Below are 22060 nucleotides of genomic sequence, written 5' to 3'. Positions count from 1 at the left end.
GGAAGAAGAGGGAGGGAGGAAGCAGAAGGAAGTAAATGGGGGGAAAAAAAAGGGAAGAAAGGGGGGGGTTGACTAAATGAGAAGGGGGGGTAGGAAAGTCAGTCAACTTGGGTAGGGCCATGGGGTATTAGAGGGGAGTGGAGGGAAGCAGTAGGTGAAAGATGTGGAACGCCACTCTCACCTGTGGGTGTCCTGCCATCCCCCTCCCCCCAAAACCCCTGCTTCTTAGGAAGTGAGCAGTTACTATCTGGATACCAGGGGAGGACTGACAACTCATGGGTCCCCCCGGGCCATAGGGGATCATGGGGCCCCTGTGTCCTTGCCTAAACTCTAAAAAGCCTATGAAAAAGGTACCAGGGGCATCTCATGGGGTCCCCTACTGACCCCGGGCCCTCGGGCAGTGCCCGAGTTTCCAAATGGTCAGTCCGCCCCTGCTGGATACTCACAGTGGTAGTAAATGGGCAAGAGGGTGGCTGTGTGTTTATGATGGTCTCAGCTAAGCTGTTGGTCAGGGTTTCCCATACGCCTGCTGCATTCCAGCATAGTTTGGAAATGAAGCCAACAAGACTATCTGCTCTTATTTTAATTTATATAGACAATGTTTTCTGGGAAGGAGAGCACCTTTTTATATTTCTTGGGGTTTCCTGCAGAAGAATTTCCCTACCAGCAATGGTTGTGGTTTGGAGATATTCCCACAAATTCCACTGTATTCCTTATCAGATAAATAAACGAATGCAATCGGTGATCTGATTGTATGTCAGGCATTGGTGGAAATCCACAGACATGACATTGTTATACCATCTAGCCAAAAACAGATTAGACCTCTATGATCTCATATCTAAGGGCACATCCAATTTTCCATATTTTGCAATCCAGTGGTACAATCTCCTTTAGAATTACCAACAGACCGAAATTACAAGAGCCTACTGAAGTAGATATAAAGTGGAAGGTGAAAATTCTTCAGGTGGGCCTTTTTATTTCATAGATGTTGATGAATCTACAGTATAATCAGATTGCACCGTCTGTGGCCAGATTATAGCTCTTGCCTTGCTGAGAAAACTCTTGCAGCCGACTGCATACTATTTCCTAGCGATGGGGGCAGGGGCAAACTGACAACTCATAGGGCCCCCGGGCAATAGGGGATCATGGGGCTCCTGTGTCCTTGCCCAAACTCAAAAAAGCCTATGAAAAAGGTACCAGGGGCATCTCATGGGGCCCCCTACTGACCCTGGGCCCTCGGGCAGTGCCCGAGTTTCCAAATGGTCAGTCCGCCCCTGGATGGGGGTGTCTGCAGGTCCCCAGAAAAACTGCATGGTCATCCAATCCAAGCAATCTATGATTATGTACATAAAGTATGACTTTGCTGGGGGATATTTGCTGCAAACGTCTTTATGGACAGGGACTGCTGTGAATGTGTTAATAATCATCCTGAAAACAGAAGTGGGTTTGAGCTGTGAAGTGTTTTCCTCCTGCTTCCACCTTCCAGGCTTTATTAACACACTGAAACACAGCGGCCCACCATAAACAACGCCCAGCGTGAGGCTGTACAATGCGCTGGCGGCCAGCTTTCTGTGCCCTTTTAGGCGGCTGTAGCCTCTGGTATTGAAGAAGGGCCAATTAGTGCGAAGAGAACAATGCTGCCTTCATTCTCTGCCGGCAGGCTCTCCTACTAAAGAGCGCCTTCCTTATTCTGGACACTTCTATAGACACACAAGGACTGTTGTCCCAAAGCTAGCTGAGGTCAGAAGTCCATCTGACAGCAACCACAGCCAGGGTCATGTCTGATCAGAATACCACATTACAATATGGGAATACTTCCAGCCTTTCTGTATGTGGGAATGTGCCTAGCATACAGATGAACACCAGTCAATATCATTATGTAGGTATTAAAACACGTAGCTAGTGTAAGTGTCTGAATCTGCCTTGATATAAGAGAGAAGGAAGGGCCCCACTGGTACTGCAGGCACATGCATTGACAGGGATTATACTGGCAGGAGGAGAGAGCAGGGTGATGATGACAGTGTACTGAGGTTGATGAAGCAGCGTAGGATGAAGTGTTATGACTGCAAGGCTAGCTGAACAGACCTACAAAGCTTTCAGTATTTTAAAATGGATCCCATAAATCAATTCTAAGTTATAGAAGTACCCTGAGTTCATCTTAATATATATATATATGAATAATATCAAAATCAACAATCATACATTTTGATTTTGCATTTACTAGGGTATGCCATATCTGCCTATTGCATATACAGTAAACGCTGAGTTTCCAGTTTAGTCACTCAGCACTGTGCCATTCTCCGCTCATCCCTTTAATTGCTGATGCACATACATTTAGGGTGCATGCACAAGGACCATACAGCAGAGCATGCATAATTACATAGCTGGGACCCACAGCTGACTCCCACTGCCAGCTATTGAGATGCATTACAACAGTGGTCTCCAAACTGCAGCCTGGGGGCTAGATGTGGCCCTTTGCTAGACTTTATCTGGCCCTCGGGGCACTTTTCCTCCCACTGATACAAGACACTATTCCTTTCCTCCCACCAAAAATGGAACATAATTACTGCTACTGACATCAACAATGAGGCACTATTTCTCTCATTGACAGCAACTCAGGGGCACTATTCCTTCCAATGACTCCAACAATGGGGCACTATTCCCCCCACTGATACCAATGACGGGGCACTATTCCTCCCACTGATACCAATGATGGGACACTATTCCTCCCACTGACACCAATGATGGGGCACTATTCCTCCCACTGATACCAATGATGGGACACTATTCCTCCCACTGATACCAATGATGGGGCACTATTCCCCCCACTGATACCAATGATGGGACACTATTCCTCCCACTGATACCAATGATGGGGCACTATTCCTCCCACTGATACCAATGATGGGGCACTATTCCCCCCACTGATACCAATGATGAGGCACTATTCCCCCCACTGATACCAATGATGGGGCACTATTCCCCCCACTGATACCAATGATGGGGCACTATTCCTCCCACTGATACCAATGATGGGGCACTATTCCTCCCACTGATACCAATGATGGGGCACTATTCCTCCCACTGACACCAATGATGGGACACTATTCCTCCCACTGATACCAATGATGGGGCACTATTCCTCCCACTGATACCAATGATGGGGCATTATTCCTCCCACTGACACCAATGATGGGGCACTATTCCTCCCACTGATATCCATGATGGGACACTATTCCTCCCACTGATACCAATGATGGGGCACTATTCCCCCCACTGATACCAATGATGGGGCACTATTCCCCCCACTAATGCCAATGATGGGGCACTATTCCCCCCACTAATGCCAATGATGGGGCACTATCCCTCCCACTGATACCAATGATGGGGCATTATTCCCCCCACTGATACCAATGATGGGGCACTATTCCCCCCAAGAATACCAATGATGGGGCACTATTCCTCCCACTGATACCAATGATGGGGCACTATTCCTCCCACTGATACCAATGATGGGGCACTATTCCTCCCACTGATACCAATGATGGGATACTATTCCTCCCACTGATACCAATGATGGGGCACTATTCCCCCCCACTAATGCCAATGATGGGGCACTATTCCCCCCACTGATGCCAATGATGGGGCACTATTCCTCCCACTGATACCAATGATGGGGCACTATTCCTCCCACTGATACCAATGATGGGGCACTATTCCTCCCACTGATACCAATGATGGGGCACTATTCCTCCCACTGATACCAATGATGGGGCACTATTCCTCCCACTGACACCAATGATGGGGCACTATTCCTGCCACTAATACCAATGATGAGGCACTATTCCTCCCCATTGACACCAACAATAGGACACTATTCCTGCCACCGACTCCAACGATGGGACACTATTTCCCCTCAATTACACCAACAGTGGGACACTATTCCTCAAATTGACACCAATGATGGGGCACTATTTCTCCCACTGACACAACTGGGCACTATTCCTTCCGCTGACACCAACAATTTGTCATTATTCCTCCCACCAATGAAGGGACACTATTCCTCCCCTTCCAAAGATGCGTTGTTTGCTCCCACTGAAGCCGGGACAATTTCTACTCCCAATAGCCACAGTCCGGCCTCCTGAAAGTCTGATGAACAGTAAACTGGCCCTATGTTTAGAACGTTTGGAGACCCCCTGCATTAGAAGATGCAGCTGTACGCAGAGGTGCAACGATGGTTGTGTAAAGCACCGTACAGACCAGGAGATTAATTGCGCAGCTTTGCGCGTTGTATTTCGCCTGTACTGCTGTGTTCATAAAGTCTTCTAAGTAATAACACAATGATTCTTAATCCATGGGAGATCTGATTGAGAAGGGGATCAGGAAGGAAATTTTTCCCTGGTGGACCAAATTGTACCATGCTTTAGAAGGGTTTTTTTGCCTTCCTCTGGATCAACTATGGGTAAAAGATTCTGTATAAGGGAGTTTTCTATCTATTTAGTTATCCTTTTTTTTCTATTGGTTGAACTAGATGGACTTGTGTCTTTTTCTCATGAGCTGAAATTCACATTTTTGTACTTCCACACTATGGTCCGTTTTCACAGACAATGTTATGTAAGGTAATCCATTGGTGCTGTGCAGATGTTTTGTATACAGGCAGTATTTGGTGAGGCATTGTAAACCAATGACGGGCTTCAATCCCTATTCCACATCTCAGTAGGAACTTGTCAGAATTATACTACTTGGTACTCCAGACAGCTCATTTTCCACCCCCGGGCTGCAACTCCGAGCGCTGGGAATGATCTGCTACTGGAAACCCGTGGTAGAGCGCTGATGCGACATGTTTTGCGCCAGCTGATCTCCTGAATAGACTGCGCTGTGATCTGATACTTGGGATGACTGATTTGGAAAGCTCAGGGGAAATATGTCCTATTTATGAGAAGGATTGATATTAATTTAAAAAAAAGTTTTTTTTTTCATTGTGTCATGCAGTTGGAGGTGGCTGTGATTACTGATTTGTTGTGTAAAACAAGTCTGACATATCTGATCCTAATTTGAAAATGCAAGTTGCCTGACCATCATGATGACACTCTTGTTCAGTACTTTGAGTCCCTGAGCAGGAACAGGTATGCAACGTAGAACTTCCGGAACCACTGTCACTTTACCAGTCTGCATGATTGTTTCAGGTCAGTGACCGTGATAAAAGACAATGGGCCTGCATCCCCTGCATCCCACTGTCTCATTTAATGTAAGGTACAGTATATAATACAGTACAGACATCCCATGCATCCCACTTTCTTCTTTATTGTATAAAGTACAATACAGCACAAGAATCCCCTGCATCCCACTGTTTCTTTTATTGTACATTACAGAGTACATTGCAGTACAGGCATCCCATGCATCCTAATGTCACGTTTATTGCACAATACAGTGTTCTATGTAGTACAGGCATCCCCTGCATCCCATTGTCTCCTTTACTGCATGAAATATTGTACGGTGTAGTACAGGCATCCCCTGCGTCCCATTGTCTCCTTTACTGCATGAAATATTGTACGGTGTAGTACAGGCATCCCCTGCGTCCCATTGTCTCCTTTACTGCATGAAACATTGTACGGTGTAGTACAGGCATCCCCTGCGTCCCATTGTCTCCTTTACTGCATGAAACATTGTACGGTGTAGTACAGGCATCCCCTGCGTCCCATTGTCGTCTTTACTGCATGAAACATTGTACGGTGTAGTACAGGCATCCCCTGCGTCCCATTGTCTCCTTTACTGCATGAAACATTGTACAGTGTAGTACAGGCATCCCCTGCGTCCCATTGTCGTCTTTACTGCATGAAACATTGTACAGTGTAGTACAGGCATCCCCTGCATCCCATTGTCTCCTTTAACTGCATTATATATTGTACAATGAAGTACAGGCATCCCCTGCATCCCATTGTCTCCTTTTACTGCATGAAACATTGTACAATATAGTACAGGCATCCCCTGCATCCCATTGTCTTCTTTACTGCATTAAATATTGTACAATGAAGTACAGGCATCCCATTGCCTTCTTTACTGCATGAAATATTATACAGTGTAGTACAGGCATCCCCTGCATCCCATTGCCTTCTTTACTGCATGAAACATTGTACAATGTAATACAGGCATCCCCTGCATCCCATTGCCTTCTTTACTGCATGAAACATTGTACAATGTAATACAGGCATCCCACTGTCTCCCTTATTGCACAATACAGTGTATAATGTAGGCATCCCCCGCACCCCGCTATCTCCACTGTATTGTGCATTATACAATGCAGTACACCATCCCCTGCATACCATTGTGCCCTTTACTGGTATACAAAGCAGCACAGGCATCCCCTGCATGGTTAAAGTGAAGTGTTCAGCATTACCTACATACTTGTTAGTGACTTAGAAAGCACTGAAGCCACCGGTTCACCATGACAGCCAGGAAACAAGCATTTTTATAACGTAATCACCTGTGGCAGCCCCACATATATTATCTACGACAAATTTCCTTAATAAACACGTATCTTCAAGGCATCATCTGGTTGGCTTCTTAGAAACATGGCTGTCTTCAGGCAGGTACCTGGAATCCCTCACAAGTAATGTCAATGGGAAGCCACTGCTTTCTGAGTGTCTGCAAGGCAATAGACACATTTGTATTGGTAACTGGATCCCTGGGACTCCTGGTGTCGGATTGGTTAAAATTAGAGCTGTGGCTCATTACAACCAATCAGATGTACAAATTATTGTGAGAATCTGGTTTCTCTGGGAAAAGGCACCAATTTTCCTTTTTATCTCCATGTTTCTGTAACTTGGGATTGCATCCATGCGTTCCTCTAGTCCCATATGGTAAGCCTCTTGATGGTGACTCATCAGATTCATGTGGGAATAATGTGGACAGCTGTACGGTGAATGTCCCCCCATGGAACTATAGAAGGTGTCCGCTGTTCCTGGCTGCTCTGACACGTTCTGACAGTTAGAGAACATTGGGAGCAGAAGAAAAGAAGTATAGCTGCTTTGTCCAGTTATGTATAATGTAAAGATACCTAACTGATCCAGATCTTAGGAGATTGGCAAATTGATGTATTCTCAGATCCTCCAGCTCCAGAGACAGAGGAAGCCTAATTAATATCTTTATTATATTTGGGGATCCATACAGCTCTTGGAAATGTATTGGTTTTGACTGGAGTTCTCCATTAAATAACTATGCCTATTCAATGGAAATGGTGTGACTCATGAACTCTGTAAAATATGTATTATATGTATATCTTTGCCTATGCAGGATCCCGAAGTAACTGGTGGGAAATGTACAAAGTCTGCTTGGGAGGAAATGTTAGCATGGAATGCTTATCTAGGCCAACATTTCTCAACCAGGGTGCTGTGGTGCCATCTCAGCTCATAGACTTTACTTGGTAATGGATGCTGTACACACGGAATGCTGCCAGCAATGCACATTCACCCTACAAGACACTCACTGGCTATGCCAGAGCCCACTTATCTATTCACTTGCTGCTAACAGTCAAGGGGAACTCTGGCATGCAGCACTGTGGTGCAAACGAGCAGGGCTCTGGTTGGATTCCAGATGGGTTAGCAAAAAGGCAAGGGTCCCAAGTGGCCCCCCCAGTACTGAGAGGTAACTGTCGGGTAAGAGTGGGGGGGGGGGGGTCAGTGCCCTTGTTGGTGTGGTTATTTAATGGGTTGATGGGGGTGATGCCGGAGGTGATTCCAGGTTGCCCAGTGATTATATCGGCCAAATATAGATGCTTGTTAAAGTAATTGTTCACATGTATAGAACTAAAAGTCACCATATACAAGCCTATAGGTAAAATGTATAGAATATAAAGTGCAGCGCTAGATAAAAACAGTCAAAATATGGACACAGTGAAATCCAAATAAGTCTATAGGTGTATGGTGAGGTAAATCCAGCAGTGAGCAGAAATCGATATACCGGTGCTCTGAAGAAGTGATAAGATTGCGCACTTATCAGATGCGCATAGGGTATACAGTATGCATTATTATATCCACCTCAGGACACCTGGGGTATGAGGTATGGTAGGTGTACATAGATCATCCTTCAAGGAATGGGCAGCACAGTGGTCACTGGGTGAGATCTATTAATCCAGAGATCCCCTTTAGGATGACTAGGGTCAGCCACCTGATTACAGGGATTCCCTTCCTCTGGGTACTGGAACAGACTGGAAATCTCCACTGGCTCTGAAACTTAATAGCTCCATGAAGGATCCATAAAAAAGTGCCCATGGTGTAGTATTTCCTAGTAATTTTATTGAATGAGTATGGTAATACAATAATAAAACAAGGTGCACTGACCCTTTTAAGAAGATGGCCACCGGACCAACACGTGGCTCCGGTGGCTAGATGTCACAGCGTGTTGATACCCTTAGGCCTCTCATGCCACGCACGTCCTCAGAGGGACACATCATGCTGCACTTTATATTATATACATTGTACTATTGGAGGCTTCATTTGGTTACCTTAGTGTATCAGCTGCTATTTTGGGGAGCGCTCACTTGTTTTCTGAAGCCTATAGGTAAAAATGATAGGAGGACTTCACATCTGGCAGTGTAGGGGATTACTTTGAGTCTAGTAATGAATCCCCTCCCTTTGATGGCAAGTATCATTTTTTGTCTTTTATCTTTTAGACTGGGGTGTGCACAGGACCCAAGGATGGGCCCTGAATGGGAGATATTTCCCCAATATATGAGTTGTTACCTTTTTTTGGGGGTATGATGGGAAAACATTTTTAGTACTCAGGGATTCTCACCCATGCTGGGTTGGGGGGTTTCAGGGTAGTCCAGTCGGAGAGAAAAGGACTGATTTACAATGCTCTATGGATGAGCAAGTCCCCATTAGGGACCCAGAATTTTGAGGTTAGTGAGACTTTGGGTGGTAAAGAGCCTCCAAACCCTCGTTTCAGTGACTTTGGTCCTTAAAGGGTTAACCTGCCCACAGGGAAGGCCTGAAAAGTTGCAGGAAGGAGTCAACACCTGTCGGTGAGGTGGAGTGCAGTAGTTCACAGCTGCAAGGCAGCATGGACTGTCTGGTGACTTAGACATTGGTTTGTGAGCTCCTTCAGCCTTGGTGGTACCCCCAAAGTAGGAACCCTAGACCCAAGTGTGGGACTGGTATACTGGCAGTGAGCCATAAGGTTGTCTTTTATTATACCAGATTATGGACTGTCTGCCATACTTTTGCTGAAGGAAATGGTTTTTGTATTTTTGTTTTGAGAGTCCGTTAAAGACTGTTTACTTACAAGTGGCTGGTTGGTGATCCCAAGCTTCTCCATAATACAGGTGCCTTGACAATTTTAAGGGGTGCCATGACTGAACAAAAGGATGAGAAATGCTCCTCTATACTACTCTATGGCAATAAGTAAAATACAAACACTTCCCCTGGGTACTCTGCATGCTTTCTGATCCTTTTTTGTGCACATAAGGAAATGGGGAATATTGTGAATACTAGATGGGAAATGAATTTAGGTTGGCTTTGCAGCTGTGTGGTGTGGTGTGGAGTAGAAAAGCATGCATTACCACAACACATAGCAATTCACATAGCCTGTTGCAGTGACATTTGTTTGGAATGGCACCCCAGGAGACCATGCCAGGTCATCTTAATGTACCATGTTGTGGGGTGGTGCATTAAAACAAAATGGTGCATTTTGGAGATGATGTGCATTGTGGTGCATTGGCAGCCCATTCAAAGCTGAGCGCACTTTAATGTGCAGTATTTCATGCGTTCATTTACATGGAGTAATGCGTTGCAATGCACTGGACAAGCATGATGGAGCTAAATTGTACCCAAATTAGATATCAATAGTGTAGTAGCATTGTAGTCCAGAGTAATCTGCAGTTTGGAACTATACCACAAACATAGGACATGGGTGCAATTCTTGAACCCCATCAGTCTCTGATTATGATTGGCGCAGCTGAAGACCTGAATTCTGCATTAAGGGTTTGTCAATCTATGTCTAGGGAAGTGTGGGGTGCTGTCTCCAAATGTCAGGGGTATCAAGCTGTGTCCAGTATTTTGGGACGGCATCATGCATTTCCGTGCTGTAGACAGGCCGCCGCCATCACCATGGAAATGCATGATGCTAATCCAGGGCAGGCGGCATTCATGGAAGCCAGAAGGGGATGGAAGTATGCCTCCTTCAAGACCTGATCCACCTTCCACCCACTGCCATGTTGGCACAGCCGTGCTATGATGTGTGATGAAGAGTGGAAGGTAGGATATACTTTACTGAGAAAAGGGGAGGGAGGACTGATGACTCTGATGTGCAAGGAGAGGGGGGACTGAGGACTCCAATGTGAAAGGGGGGGGGGCCTGAGAGGACTCTGATGTGAAAGGGGAGGGGGGACTGAGGACTCCCATGTGAAAGGGGGGGGGGCTGAGAGGACTCTGATGTGAAAGGGGAGGGGGGACTGAAGCCCCTTATGTGAAAAGGAGGGACTGAGGAATTTGATGTGAAAGGGAAGGGGGGGGGGGACTGAGGACTTTGATGTGAAAGGTGAGGGGGAGACTGAAGATTCTGATGTGAAAGGAGAGGTGGGACTGAGGACTCCAATGTGAAAGGGAGGGGCTGAGAGGAATCAGATGTGAAAGGGGATGGGGGACTGAAGACCCTTATGTGAAAGGGAGGGACTGAGGAATTTTATGTCAAAGGGAAGGGGGGGGGGACTGAAGATTCTGATGTGAAAGGGGAGGGTAGACTGAGGACTCTTATGTGAAAGGGGTAGACTGAGGATTCTGATGTGAAAGGGGGGGTGGAGGACTCTAAAGTAAAAGGGCGTGAAGTAAGGACTCTGACATGAAATCGGGAGCTTCTGATGTGAATTGTGGCCCATTTTAAATTGAGGTGTGTCGAGATTTTGCATGTTTTCAAAGGGTGCCGTGACTGAAAACAGACTGAGAAAAGCTGGTCTAGTGCATACATAGACACTAGACTAGGTTAGACATTAGATTGTATTCCACAGTACACGTGCACAGGGCTCTAGAAGTACAGGATGAGTCGCTCTTGTAAAAAGTGCAGTTTGCAATTGTAGATACTACAGTAATTATATTAAAATGAAAAGTCTATTATTGATAATGAAGGTATACTTGAAATAACTGCAGTCTAACAGCAAGGGTTGCTAAATGTACACACTAAAGCAGGTCATGGTTCCAAGACGGTGGGAGAATGTGTGCAAAATTCAACCTAAAATTGTGCGCTGGGATTAACCAAGCATACATGTTCATGTGAATGGACAACAGACCATCTCATGTCTATGCCAGCCTCAATACTTGAGAACACAACTGGTTGAAGACCACACTGCAGGACTTGGACATTATCTACTGGGGCAAAACTCCATTCACGTCAAGACTTTGCAAGGCTCAACAAAAAGACTCTTGGGTATATTTAAATATAAAAAAATTTTTAAGATTTTTTTACAAAGTTTGTTAGGATTAGAATCTTTAGCAGATTTATATTGTTATCTCTGTTACCATTGGGGAGATTTACCCTCATTATTTATCCTGGTGGTCATTGTCCTCAGAACTGAAAGTGATATGGAAGTCCCAAAGGTTACAATTCTTGCTAGAACAGAGACACAGGGGCAACCTTCCAATAGGGACACCTGCTCCAGGGACAGTGTCTAAAAGAAAATGTACCTTCAATTTGTAGATAATGTTTCTGTTGGGTCTCCTGGATAGAAAGGGACGATAAATCTGTGCAACAGGACACAGACAGAAAAACAAAGTAAAAAAAAAATCAGATCTAACCCTTACCTACTCCACCAGATCCACTATCTGATCACAGCTTTCATAGACATTGCTCTACAAAGAGTTGTTATAAGATAGAATGGGAGGCCTAAGGGAATGGAGGGCCAGGGCACATCTATAGCTGGGAATGGGGCTTAGGCAGGGGCGGACTGACCATTTGGGAACTTGGACACTGCCTGAGGGCCCGGGTCAGTAGGGGCCCCCATGAGATGCCCCTGGTACCTTTTCATAGGCTTTTTTGGGTGTGGTTTGAGTGTGGGCGAGGACACAGGGGCCCCATGATCCCCTGTTGCCTGGGGACCCCATGAGTTGTCAGTCCACCCCTGGGCTTAGGATGACCATCTCTTGGTTAGACCTCCAGATATCAGCAGACATCCTCAGCTGGTGGATCCTGGGAATTGTATACCTTTTTGTTTTTAAGTTACTAGCCAGTGATCTTTCTAATGTGGTCCCCTTACAGACATCCCCATAAAACAGTATTTCTTATTGGGAAACAATGGCAATTGGTAGAGAGCATTCCAACTCAGCCTGCCGATCTTCAGTCCTAGAAACCTGACTGGGGATGTCTGCTGGACTCAAAGATGGCCTACAAACATACAAACACTCCACTGCTCAAATCAGTTGATGTCCAGGTCAGGCAAATGTTCTAGAATGTGTGTAGCACCTGTAGACAACCAATTATGAGGGCTTTTACTATTCCCTGGGATAGTGGCACCAGAGATGTCTTCCCACGATTCAATACATGCTTGGGTGATCCAAACATAATTCTTAGGAGTAGAGCAAGGTGACAAAAACAATAAACTAGTTAGATTTGTCTGTATGTCCTCTTAGGTCTAGGGCCACCTCAAGTCAGTAACTCAACATGACATTAAAGTGAACCTGCATTTACTTTCAATTCCTTACATCAAGAATATCTGTAAGCTAAGGTCACATACCTAGTGGAGATGTCTATGGAGCCCCAAACCCCGGGGAGCAGTAATATGTCTTAACAATGGCTTTAGTTCTTGTTTGGTTCATGAGGCTGTCCATCATAAGTCTAGCCCAATGGTGAGGCACAGGAGAGGTGGAGTTATGTGTGACTTCATTTTAGTTATCAAGTTTAAATACTTGCATATTGGACAGATCTTCCTGCCAGCCATGTAAAGAGATATGTATGGCTGATCTAAGGCTACACAGACTTTTTATAAATTAGCCATGCTGCTAAAAACTCTTAGAGTAGCAATGGATCTCTACACAGTTGAAACACATGCCCCCCTATAGTGTAAGCTATGCAAGTTGATGCATCATGAGATCATGAGATGATACAACGAAATACTTGTGTAGCATACACGGTACGGCCTAGGTGCCCAACCTGTGGCCTGAAGACCACTTGGGTCTTGCTGTGCAGTCCTTGAATCCCAGCAGTAATGGGACTGCAATGCCAATGGTCTCCATCAGTCTCTTGCAACATGTTCTCAGTCTCTTTCTGTGTCCTGCTGCATGTCTCCAGTCAACAACACCTGTAGCATATCCACAATCTCTGATCCTCTCCTGTAGTATGTCCCCAGACTGTCTTCTGAAGCATCACATATACTGAACATTGTGTGATGACCCTTGGTAAAGGAGAGGGAGAATGTCACCAGCCCACCGAGGATCACCAATACGGGTCCAAAGGTTTTAATAAACGATCACATAGTTGCAGCAAGGCAACGTTTTGGAGTCTCGCAGGACCTCATCAGGTATGACTATGTGATCATTTATTAAAACGTTTGGACCCATATTGGTGATCCTTGGTGTGCTGTTGACTTTCTCCCTTACTGGTCACATCCCTTGCTGATTCTGTTCGGTTCCAGCCGATGGTCACTGCAGCACCCACTTATACACACAGCCATTTTTAACGCAGGAACGTGTGCTTTTGGATTGTACACTTGGTCCTTGGTAAAGTCACAGACCACATGGCCTCACTATACCTTGTAAGTTAACAACCACTGCTGTAGGTCAGGGTTGTCAAACTGGCAGTCCTCCAGCTGTTGCCAAACTACAAGTCCCATGAGGCATTGCAAGACTGACAGTTACAAGCATGACTCCCAAAGGCAGAGGCATGATGAAACTTGTAGTTCTGCAACAGCTGGAGGGCCACCAGTTTGACACCCCTGCTCTAGGGAGTTGCTTGTTGTATCTTGTGCAGTAATTGTTTGCTACCCCTAGAATTTTTTTAATTTTAGTAGCATGATAAAAATATATATGTTGCTCTGTCGTGGGTCTAATGATCATCAGGGATAGCTGAGAGCTGCATCTGGGAGATGGCTGAGCTCCCTGGTGCCAAGCCAGTGCTTTATTGACCCTGAATGGCGACCAGTGTCTAATGACAAAATCATCATCACAAGAGACAAACTGTGGGCGGTCATAACATTTCGCAAACCGTATTTTTCATATTTCCTGCTCAATAAGCATTGTTGAGTGCCATAAAATGATGAAATCCAGATTATCTAATGTCTCCTTTGTTGAGTGCCATGTATATGTAATAGATCTACACTTTTTACCCAAATCAAAGTTAGATGCTAATAAAGCCGATAACCCAAGTGCCATTTCTTTTTGTATCAGTCTAAAGTGTCCGCTTTTTAAAAACTAGCTACAATTTTTGCTTACAGAAAAAGACAGACCTGGTACATTTTTAGAAATTGTTCCCAATAAGAGTTCTCATGATCCCATGGCAGCTCTCCCCATATGCAGTGGTGGGTGGGTAGGGTACAACTATATTAATCTAGGTATGGTCATGATATCAATTGTACAACATTTTTTATGAATTAAACAAAACGTTGATGGATTTGGGGGCCAGATCCCTCCTACCTGTGTTGTGTCTTGCAATAGGAAACCATTTGGGCACCAAATCCACCCATGGTTATAAATGAATTTGTTTCAGAACTCATAGGCACGAGCAGGAAAAGGAGCGATGAGAAGTGTATTTTTATTCACCTCCCATGGGTATCAAGCCTTGAATTTAATACAGCGTTTTATTTCACTGCTTATCCTACAACTGCTCCTCATAGCTCAGGATTGTCTGGATCATGGCTTGGGGGCACCAAAAAATTGTTGACCTGTTGATACATACAAATGCTACACACAGGGGTGGACTGACAACTCATGGGGCCCCCAGGCAATAGGGGATCATGGGGCCCCTGTGTCCTTACCCAAACTCAAAAAAGCCTATGAAAAAGGTACCAGGGGCATCTCATAGGGCCCCCTGCTGACCCCGGGCCCTCGGGCAGTGCCAGAGTTTCCAAATGGACAGTCCGCCCCTAGCTACACAGCACAACCATCCATGTATACACGGTGTAATTATTGAAGCTATAGTTTCATACCTCCATCTGCATACGTCTCAGTACCATATCCATCTTGTAGGCCACTCTGCCATGTTCCTTCGTACTTTGCCCCGCTGGTCATACTCTGTCGGACTCCATACCTTCCTTTAAATCCATGAGTCCATTCACCTTTGTACACCCAGTGTCCTTTAGTTTCCACTCCCAAGCCGTGTCTTTTCCCCTGCGACCAATATCCTTCGTAGGTATTACCGCTTGGCCAGGTGTAGATGCCTACCACCTCGAACCCATAATTCCAGGACCCCGAGTATTCTCCTTGGCCCTTCGGTCCTGTGCAGATTCCATGCCCATGAGCTTTACCGCCTTCCCACCCCCCGCAGTATGCCCCTCCGTCATCGAAGTCAAACCGACCTCCGCTCATGTTGACTTGAAATGCAAAAAAGAAAAAAAAAAGCCTAAAATATTTTAGAGAAATAAAAGAAAAAAAAAAGATTTTCAATTTTTTTTTCTTTTTTTTTTTAAGCCTAATTAAAAATGTTTGGGTTTTTTTGACGGATAAAATATATATGTGATCTAAAAAAAATAATTTAAATCAGATTGAAAATGTAATTGTCTCATGAATATTGCACAAAGTGGCCCTAAGCTTTTAATTGGGTAAAAAAAATAATTTTGTGCGGGGTGGAGCGTTTGAAGCCAGTGCTAGTTCTCACGATGCAGAGAGGGTTAATCTGATTGGATCTCTTCGGCCTGGGTCGTTTCACAGTTAGGAAAGGGTTAACGTGCTCCGCAGCCTGTCCTTGCATTATTTGGCTCTTCTTGTTCATGATATCATTTCGGTGGTCCTAGATTATTAACCCCCTCCCAGCAAATAGACTTGCTCCCCCCTTCTCTCTCTGTGTCCGGGCGAGACAGCAGAGTAGAGTCCCAGGCACACAGCCTGTGAGTGCGGGAGATGAGTGAATGTTAAAACAGACCTAACAAGGGTATTGCATCCCAGCTGTTCCAAAAATATAGCCCAATCCCTGCTCCGCTCAATGGCCACTTCTCACAGCAAGTACAGGGAGAGGGAAGGAAAAAAAAACTTCACTAGTAGAGAGGGACGGACTGATAGCAAAAGAAGACAGACTTAAAATAGATCTTGTGGACGTTTGGGGAATATTTGTTCGTGTTGTGGGGGCACGGCTGTTTTATTAGCCAATATTCTACCAACGGGTAGTCTGAGCAAATGTAGAATATAACACAGGCAACGCAAGAGACACCTAAACATGGATAACCAATCAATGCCTCTATACAATATTGCTTCATTATTTTAAATAGTTTAAATATTATTATTATTATTATTATTATTAATAATAATACTATTTAATGTTTTATAGTATTATTTTGGTTGCTTTTAAAAATCAAGTGACTTCTGTATTTACTTTATTTTTTTTTATAAAAGTGGGGAAGGACCCTGTCAATTTTTTTTTTTTTTTTTTCACAGAAACTTTTTGTTTTGGATAAACGTGGGGAAAGACCCCGTCAATTTATTTTATTTTTTTTACAGAAACTTTTTGTTTGGATAAACATGGGGAAAGACCCCGTCAATTTATTTATTTATTTACAGAAACTTTTGGTTTTGGATAAACGTGGGGAAAGACCCCGTCAATTTATTTATTTATTTACAGAAACTTTTGGTTTTGGATAAACGTGGGGAAAGACCCCGTCAATTTATTTATTTACAGAAACTTTTGGTTTTGGATAAACATGGGGAATGACCCCGTCAATTTATCTATTTATTTACAGAAACTTTTTGTTTTGGATAAATGTGGGGGAAAGACCCCGTTAATTTATTTATTTATTTACAGAAACTTTTGGTTTTGGATAAATGTGGGGGAAAGACCTGGTCAACTTATTTATTTATTTACAGAAACTTTTGATTTTGGATAAATGTGGGGGAAAGACCTGGTCAACTTATTTATTTATTTACAGAAACTTTTGGTTTTGGATAAACGTAGGGAAAGACCCCGTCAATTTATTTTTTCTACGGAAACTTTTTGTTTTGGATAAACATGGGGAAAGACCCCGTCAATTTATTTATTTTTATTTTTTTTGCAGAAACTTTTTGTTTGGATAAACATGGGGAAAGACCCCGTCAATTTATTTATTTACAGAAACTTTTTGTTTTGGATAAATGTGGGGGAAAGACCCAGTCAATTTATTTACAGAAACTTTTGGTTTTGGATAAACGTGGGGAAAGACCCCGTCAATTTATTTATTTTTATTTTTTTTACAGAAACTTTTTGTTTGGATAAACATGGGGAAAGACCCCGTCAATTTATTTATTTATTTACAGAAACTTTTGGTTTTGGATAAACGTGGGGAAAGACCCGGTCAATTTATTAATTTTTTTTACAAAAACTTTTTGTCTTGGATAAACGTGGGGAAAGACCCAATTTATTTATTTCACAGAAACTTTTTGTTTTGGATAAACGTGGGGAAAGACCCCCATCAATTTTTTTTTTTTTTTTTTTTTACAGAAACATTTTGTTTTGCAGGAGCAAATTGGATCATGCTTTGCTGGTTTTTTTTGCCTTCCTCTGGATCCACTGTGGGTATAGGATTTATAACTTTTTTTTTTTTGCTTGAACTGGATGGATTTTTGTCTTTTTTCAGCCAGACTAACTATGTAACTATATGTTTGTTGTGCATAGGGCAGCAAATTAAAGAGAATGGTCAGTCCTAGGTGTGACACATGTTAATGCGTGGAAAACTGCAAAAAACGCGAGCAGCAAGAGGTGTTCCTGCTATGTATAGGTGTGAATGGGGCCTAAGTGTTCTGGTAGTTCAGTAGTGTCTGCATTCCTTTAGAAGAGCCTTTCACCAAAAATGAAATTCCTATCGCAGAGGGGGCCTACAATGTTACTTGTACCTTAGCACTGACATTGTAGAAAATCAGTGAGCCAGTCACACAAGTAAAAATCAGGGACAGACCTACAACTCATGGGGCCCCCGGGCAATAGGGGATCATGGGGCCCCTGTGTGCTCGTCCACACTCAAACCACACCAAAAAAAGCATATGTAAGGTACCAGGGGCATCTCATGGGGCCCCTTACTGACCTCGGCCCTCGGGCAGTGCCCAAGTTTCTGAATGGTCAGTCCACCCCTGGTAGAAAGTGACATTTTTGTCAGATCACCTCTAGGTTGCCATATTGCATTGAATTTTTGAAACATTTTTGAAAATTACAAAAACTTCAAATTGAAATGTAAAAGTAATCTTCAATATTATAAACAAAGTGGCTTTTGTAGCAATTTTATATGTTATATTTATTTATTTTACGAAAGTGGAGTTAACCTTTTTGGTTTTCTTTTTTTCAATGACGTGGTCACCAGGATAAATGATGGAATGAAGCTCCTCAGAGGTGTCACAGGTGGCAACGAAAACTTGGAGGTTCCAGCTTTTTCCCACCCCATCCAAAATAACAGTACACTTTTCAATGTAAATTCAAGATAACATTTATTATCACTGCTGCTGAAGATCATAGTACATTGTTGGCATGAATATCATTTGTTTTTCAGTAGATTTGTATTTATAGGTAAATGGCATATTTTCAGCAGGCGTATATTTTGAGCTGCTATTCTAATGCGTACCTTAGAGGACAACTTAGAGGGCAACCTAAAATCTTCTAATGCATGCCCCTACCTTGAGCTAACCTGCACTAGCCACCAGCGTCCTACTCACCTTTATACCAGGACAGTTCTTGTGCAATATGAACTGAACATTGGACAGAAACCCACTTAAGCATCGGCTGCACCTTCACACTGAGGTCCCATAGACTTGTATGGGGCCATCCCAGGATGTGGCTCCAGCTTTGGGGACAGCCACATACAAGTCATTGCCGTTATGAAAGATTTAGTCTTCTGAGACCTGCATTGTGTAGTGCAGCATTTTTACGCCATAGGACACCCTAAAATAATTTTCAGGTCTTTACTAAAATCATTTCAGTGAAGGGTCAAGGGGTCAATATTGCTCTTACATTCGTGATCAGTAAGAAGAATGCAACCCTTGCAACCAGTGGTCTATTTAGGTTTTGTGCTGCCATAGGCAACTCAAAAATCGGACCCTCCCGTCCTGCAGAGAGAGCCTGACATTGACCAACAACACCCCTGCCCCCTCCAACCATGGGAGTCTTCTACTAACATACATCCCCCCCACCCCAGTGAGAGAAAGACCCTGACCTTTAAAGTTCTGGACATCCCTGGGAATGAGAGTCGGGCTCTGCGTACACCATAAAGCAGCCCACAACCTCTCTCAAATCCCACTTGGTCCCCATGCCACATGTGTCCCTTCTTCTGTCCCTTTTTCCAGGGGGTGGTGTTCCCCCCCAAAAAATGCCACCCTAGGCAAATGCCTTGTTTGCCTTGTGATAAATACGCCCCTGCTTGCAACGATGGTCAGAATGTCACCCTTACAAACAGCTAAAAAGCTAATTGGTGTCATGCTATTGGTTTTGCCAATTGGCTTTGGAAGTTTGCAGACACCATGAAATGGTGTCAGTCAGCCATAGTTCAAGAAACCTTTAGCAACCTCTGGAGGAACCAAAGAGGTCCATGTAACCCTGGATGAGATTGGCTGATCTAGTGTGGGTGGTTCTTTCACAACTGTTCCTTGGTGTCAATCAGCCATAGTTCAAGAAACCTTTAGCAACCTCCTGGAGGAATCAGAGAGCTCCATGTAACCCTGGATGAGATTGTCTGAACTAGTGTGGGTGGTTCTTTCACAACTGTTCCTTTTGGTCCTGCATGTTGCGTTCGGCAGGTGTTTTGACTACCTGTATAGGCATAATCTGGCCCTCATTGTGGACTTGTCTGTTAAGTTGTCACATGTATTTGGACCAAAGTTTTTTCAAGGGAGACGTAGTGAGGTGGTCATTGCATCATTAAAGGTCAAATGAACCTTCTGATTTTATCACTGTGATGCAGTCAAGTGTCTTCTTCTGTTGACTTTCAGTTTACTGCAACATAGAAGGTATTTTAATCGTTTGCTGCAGAACATCGAGAGCAAACAAATGCTTTCTATGTGCTGCAGCAAACGGTTAAAACACCTTCTGCTTGCAGCACACGGGAGAGCCGGACCTACTCAACACAGAGCACAGGTTCTCCAGTGTTCGGATACGCCCCTTGCACAATGCTCCAATCAACAGAACTCGCTCCAGTGTGCCGCTGCTAGTAATGAAATAAAAAAAAACCCACAAATTTATTACTGAATACAGCTCCAGTGCTGAGATCTCAACCTCTGAGAGATATATGGAAGAGGTGGTTTAAAAGTAACCTGACCTATCAGAAACATGGGCATTGCCACTGCAAATATTGAAGGAAGAAGGTTAGCATGACAGTCAAATATCTAACATTTGCAATAACCACCTCCATGTTTCTGGAGAATTAAAAGTTCCCTTTAATTCTCCAGCTTTCTCCAAAATGTACCCAGTGGCTCTAGTCATGGGATTGTGACTCAGAAATGGGTGACAAGTTCACTGTAATTCCTAGTAAACCATTCACAGAACATCTACCGCTATTTATACAAACATATTTTTAGTTTTTTTTTTTTTTATGAAACAAGACTCTTGAAATAGAAAAGTAATGATTCACTGCGCCCGCTGCTCTATTAATTCTGCTAGAGAAAGTGTTTTAGAAATAAACTATTTATGGTCTTCTGGTTTTGGAAGGAGAAGATAGCACCACGGGGAATCGTGGAGATGCAAGCTGTGACGAGTTCCGAGACTTGAAGAGGATCAGGTCGTTGGAATGCCTAAAAGGGACAGAAAGATACCGCACCACATAAAATCCAGTAATTAATGGGTCTGTTAAGTTTCATTTTTAAATCAATGTTTTTGTTTTTTTGCTATAAGCACACACTATTTGTTTTTTGAATAACTCTTTTATATGTGATACAGGATTTCTGGGACACTATAAATTATTGAAAGAGAACTGTTTTCTTTGAGACATGCTGTCGCTCCTGAAGAGATGGAGGAGTCACTTCTCTCGTCTGTAGACTTCAGCTTGAGCTGTTGAGGTATGTAAACTTTTTTTTACAACATGTGGTAAAAATGTGCAAAAGGTCTTGAAGCTCAAGAGTCTTAATTTAAAGCAGTGGTTCTCAACCTGTGGGTCGCAAGCCCTTTGGAGGTTGAACAACCCTTTCACAGGGGTCGCCTAAGACCATCGGAAAACACATATTTCCGATGTGTAAAGAGCAGCTACTCTGTTAAAAGCAGCTACTGTGTTTAAAGCAGCAGTATTGGAGGTAAAACGACACTTCATGAATTATAATTACTGGATAAATAATTTTATGGTTGGGGGTCACCACAACATGAGGAACTGTATTAAAGGGCCTCGGCATTAGGAAGGTTGAGTACCACTGATTTAAAGGAACCCTGTCACTTCTTAGACCAAGACCATCCATTCTCAACCTGGGTTCCTCCAGAGGTTTCTAGGGTGTGGTTAATTGACCTGCCATTTGATGGTGCCTGCATAGTTCCAGGACCAACACCACTTGGCAGTCTGCGGCATAACAGCAATCTTTGTAGCTATATGTAGGGGTATTCTTCTTACTACCAATGTAAAGGGCATTCTTCCTACTGACTCCCGATGACTGAGTCTTGGTAGGAATTTAAAGTGTTAATAGAAGACAGCTGCAAATTAAAGGGTTACCCCACCTGATCTCCACTGTCCCCATATGTTTACTTGTTATAGACTGACCATAATAAAACGTATTTTTGCATCCATCTTTTCCACCTGGTTGCTAAATCTGTAGAGTTGTCATGCCTGCCTACTGGATTACCATCAGGGTGATCAGAAAGATCATACACATTGCTTAGCTTTGATCTGCCTTTTATCAACTTTTTTTTTTTGTCCCAGAGGAGCTCTTGAAATAATGAGAAACCTCTACAAAAACCAATTCATTAGAAATAAGTGGGGGAAATGCACCTTATGTTG

The 22060-nt window shown here is 43.7% G+C and overlaps 1 protein-coding gene across 1 annotated transcript in view; it reads right to left on the bottom strand.

Moving 5' to 3' along the window:
- Positions 1-16050, bottom strand: part of JPH2 (junctophilin 2) — a 93231-nt gene extending 77181 nt beyond the window's left edge. The window contains exon 1 of the mRNA XM_089662297.1: positions 15128-16050. Within this exon, the coding sequence (XP_089518423.1) occupies positions 15128-15506 (379 nt within the window). The 5' untranslated portion in view covers positions 15507-16050. The remainder of the gene's footprint in view (positions 1-15127) is intronic.
- Positions 16051-22060: the final 6010 nt, after the last annotated feature.

This window comes from Staurois parvus, unplaced genomic scaffold (genome assembly GCF_062004578.1).
Source record: "Staurois parvus isolate SC_StPar_1 unplaced genomic scaffold, SC_StPar_1.0 ptg001454l, whole genome shotgun sequence".
Taxonomy (NCBI): Eukaryota; Metazoa; Chordata; class Amphibia; order Anura; family Ranidae; genus Staurois; species Staurois parvus.
This window is presented reverse-complemented; position numbering and strand designations above follow the sequence as displayed.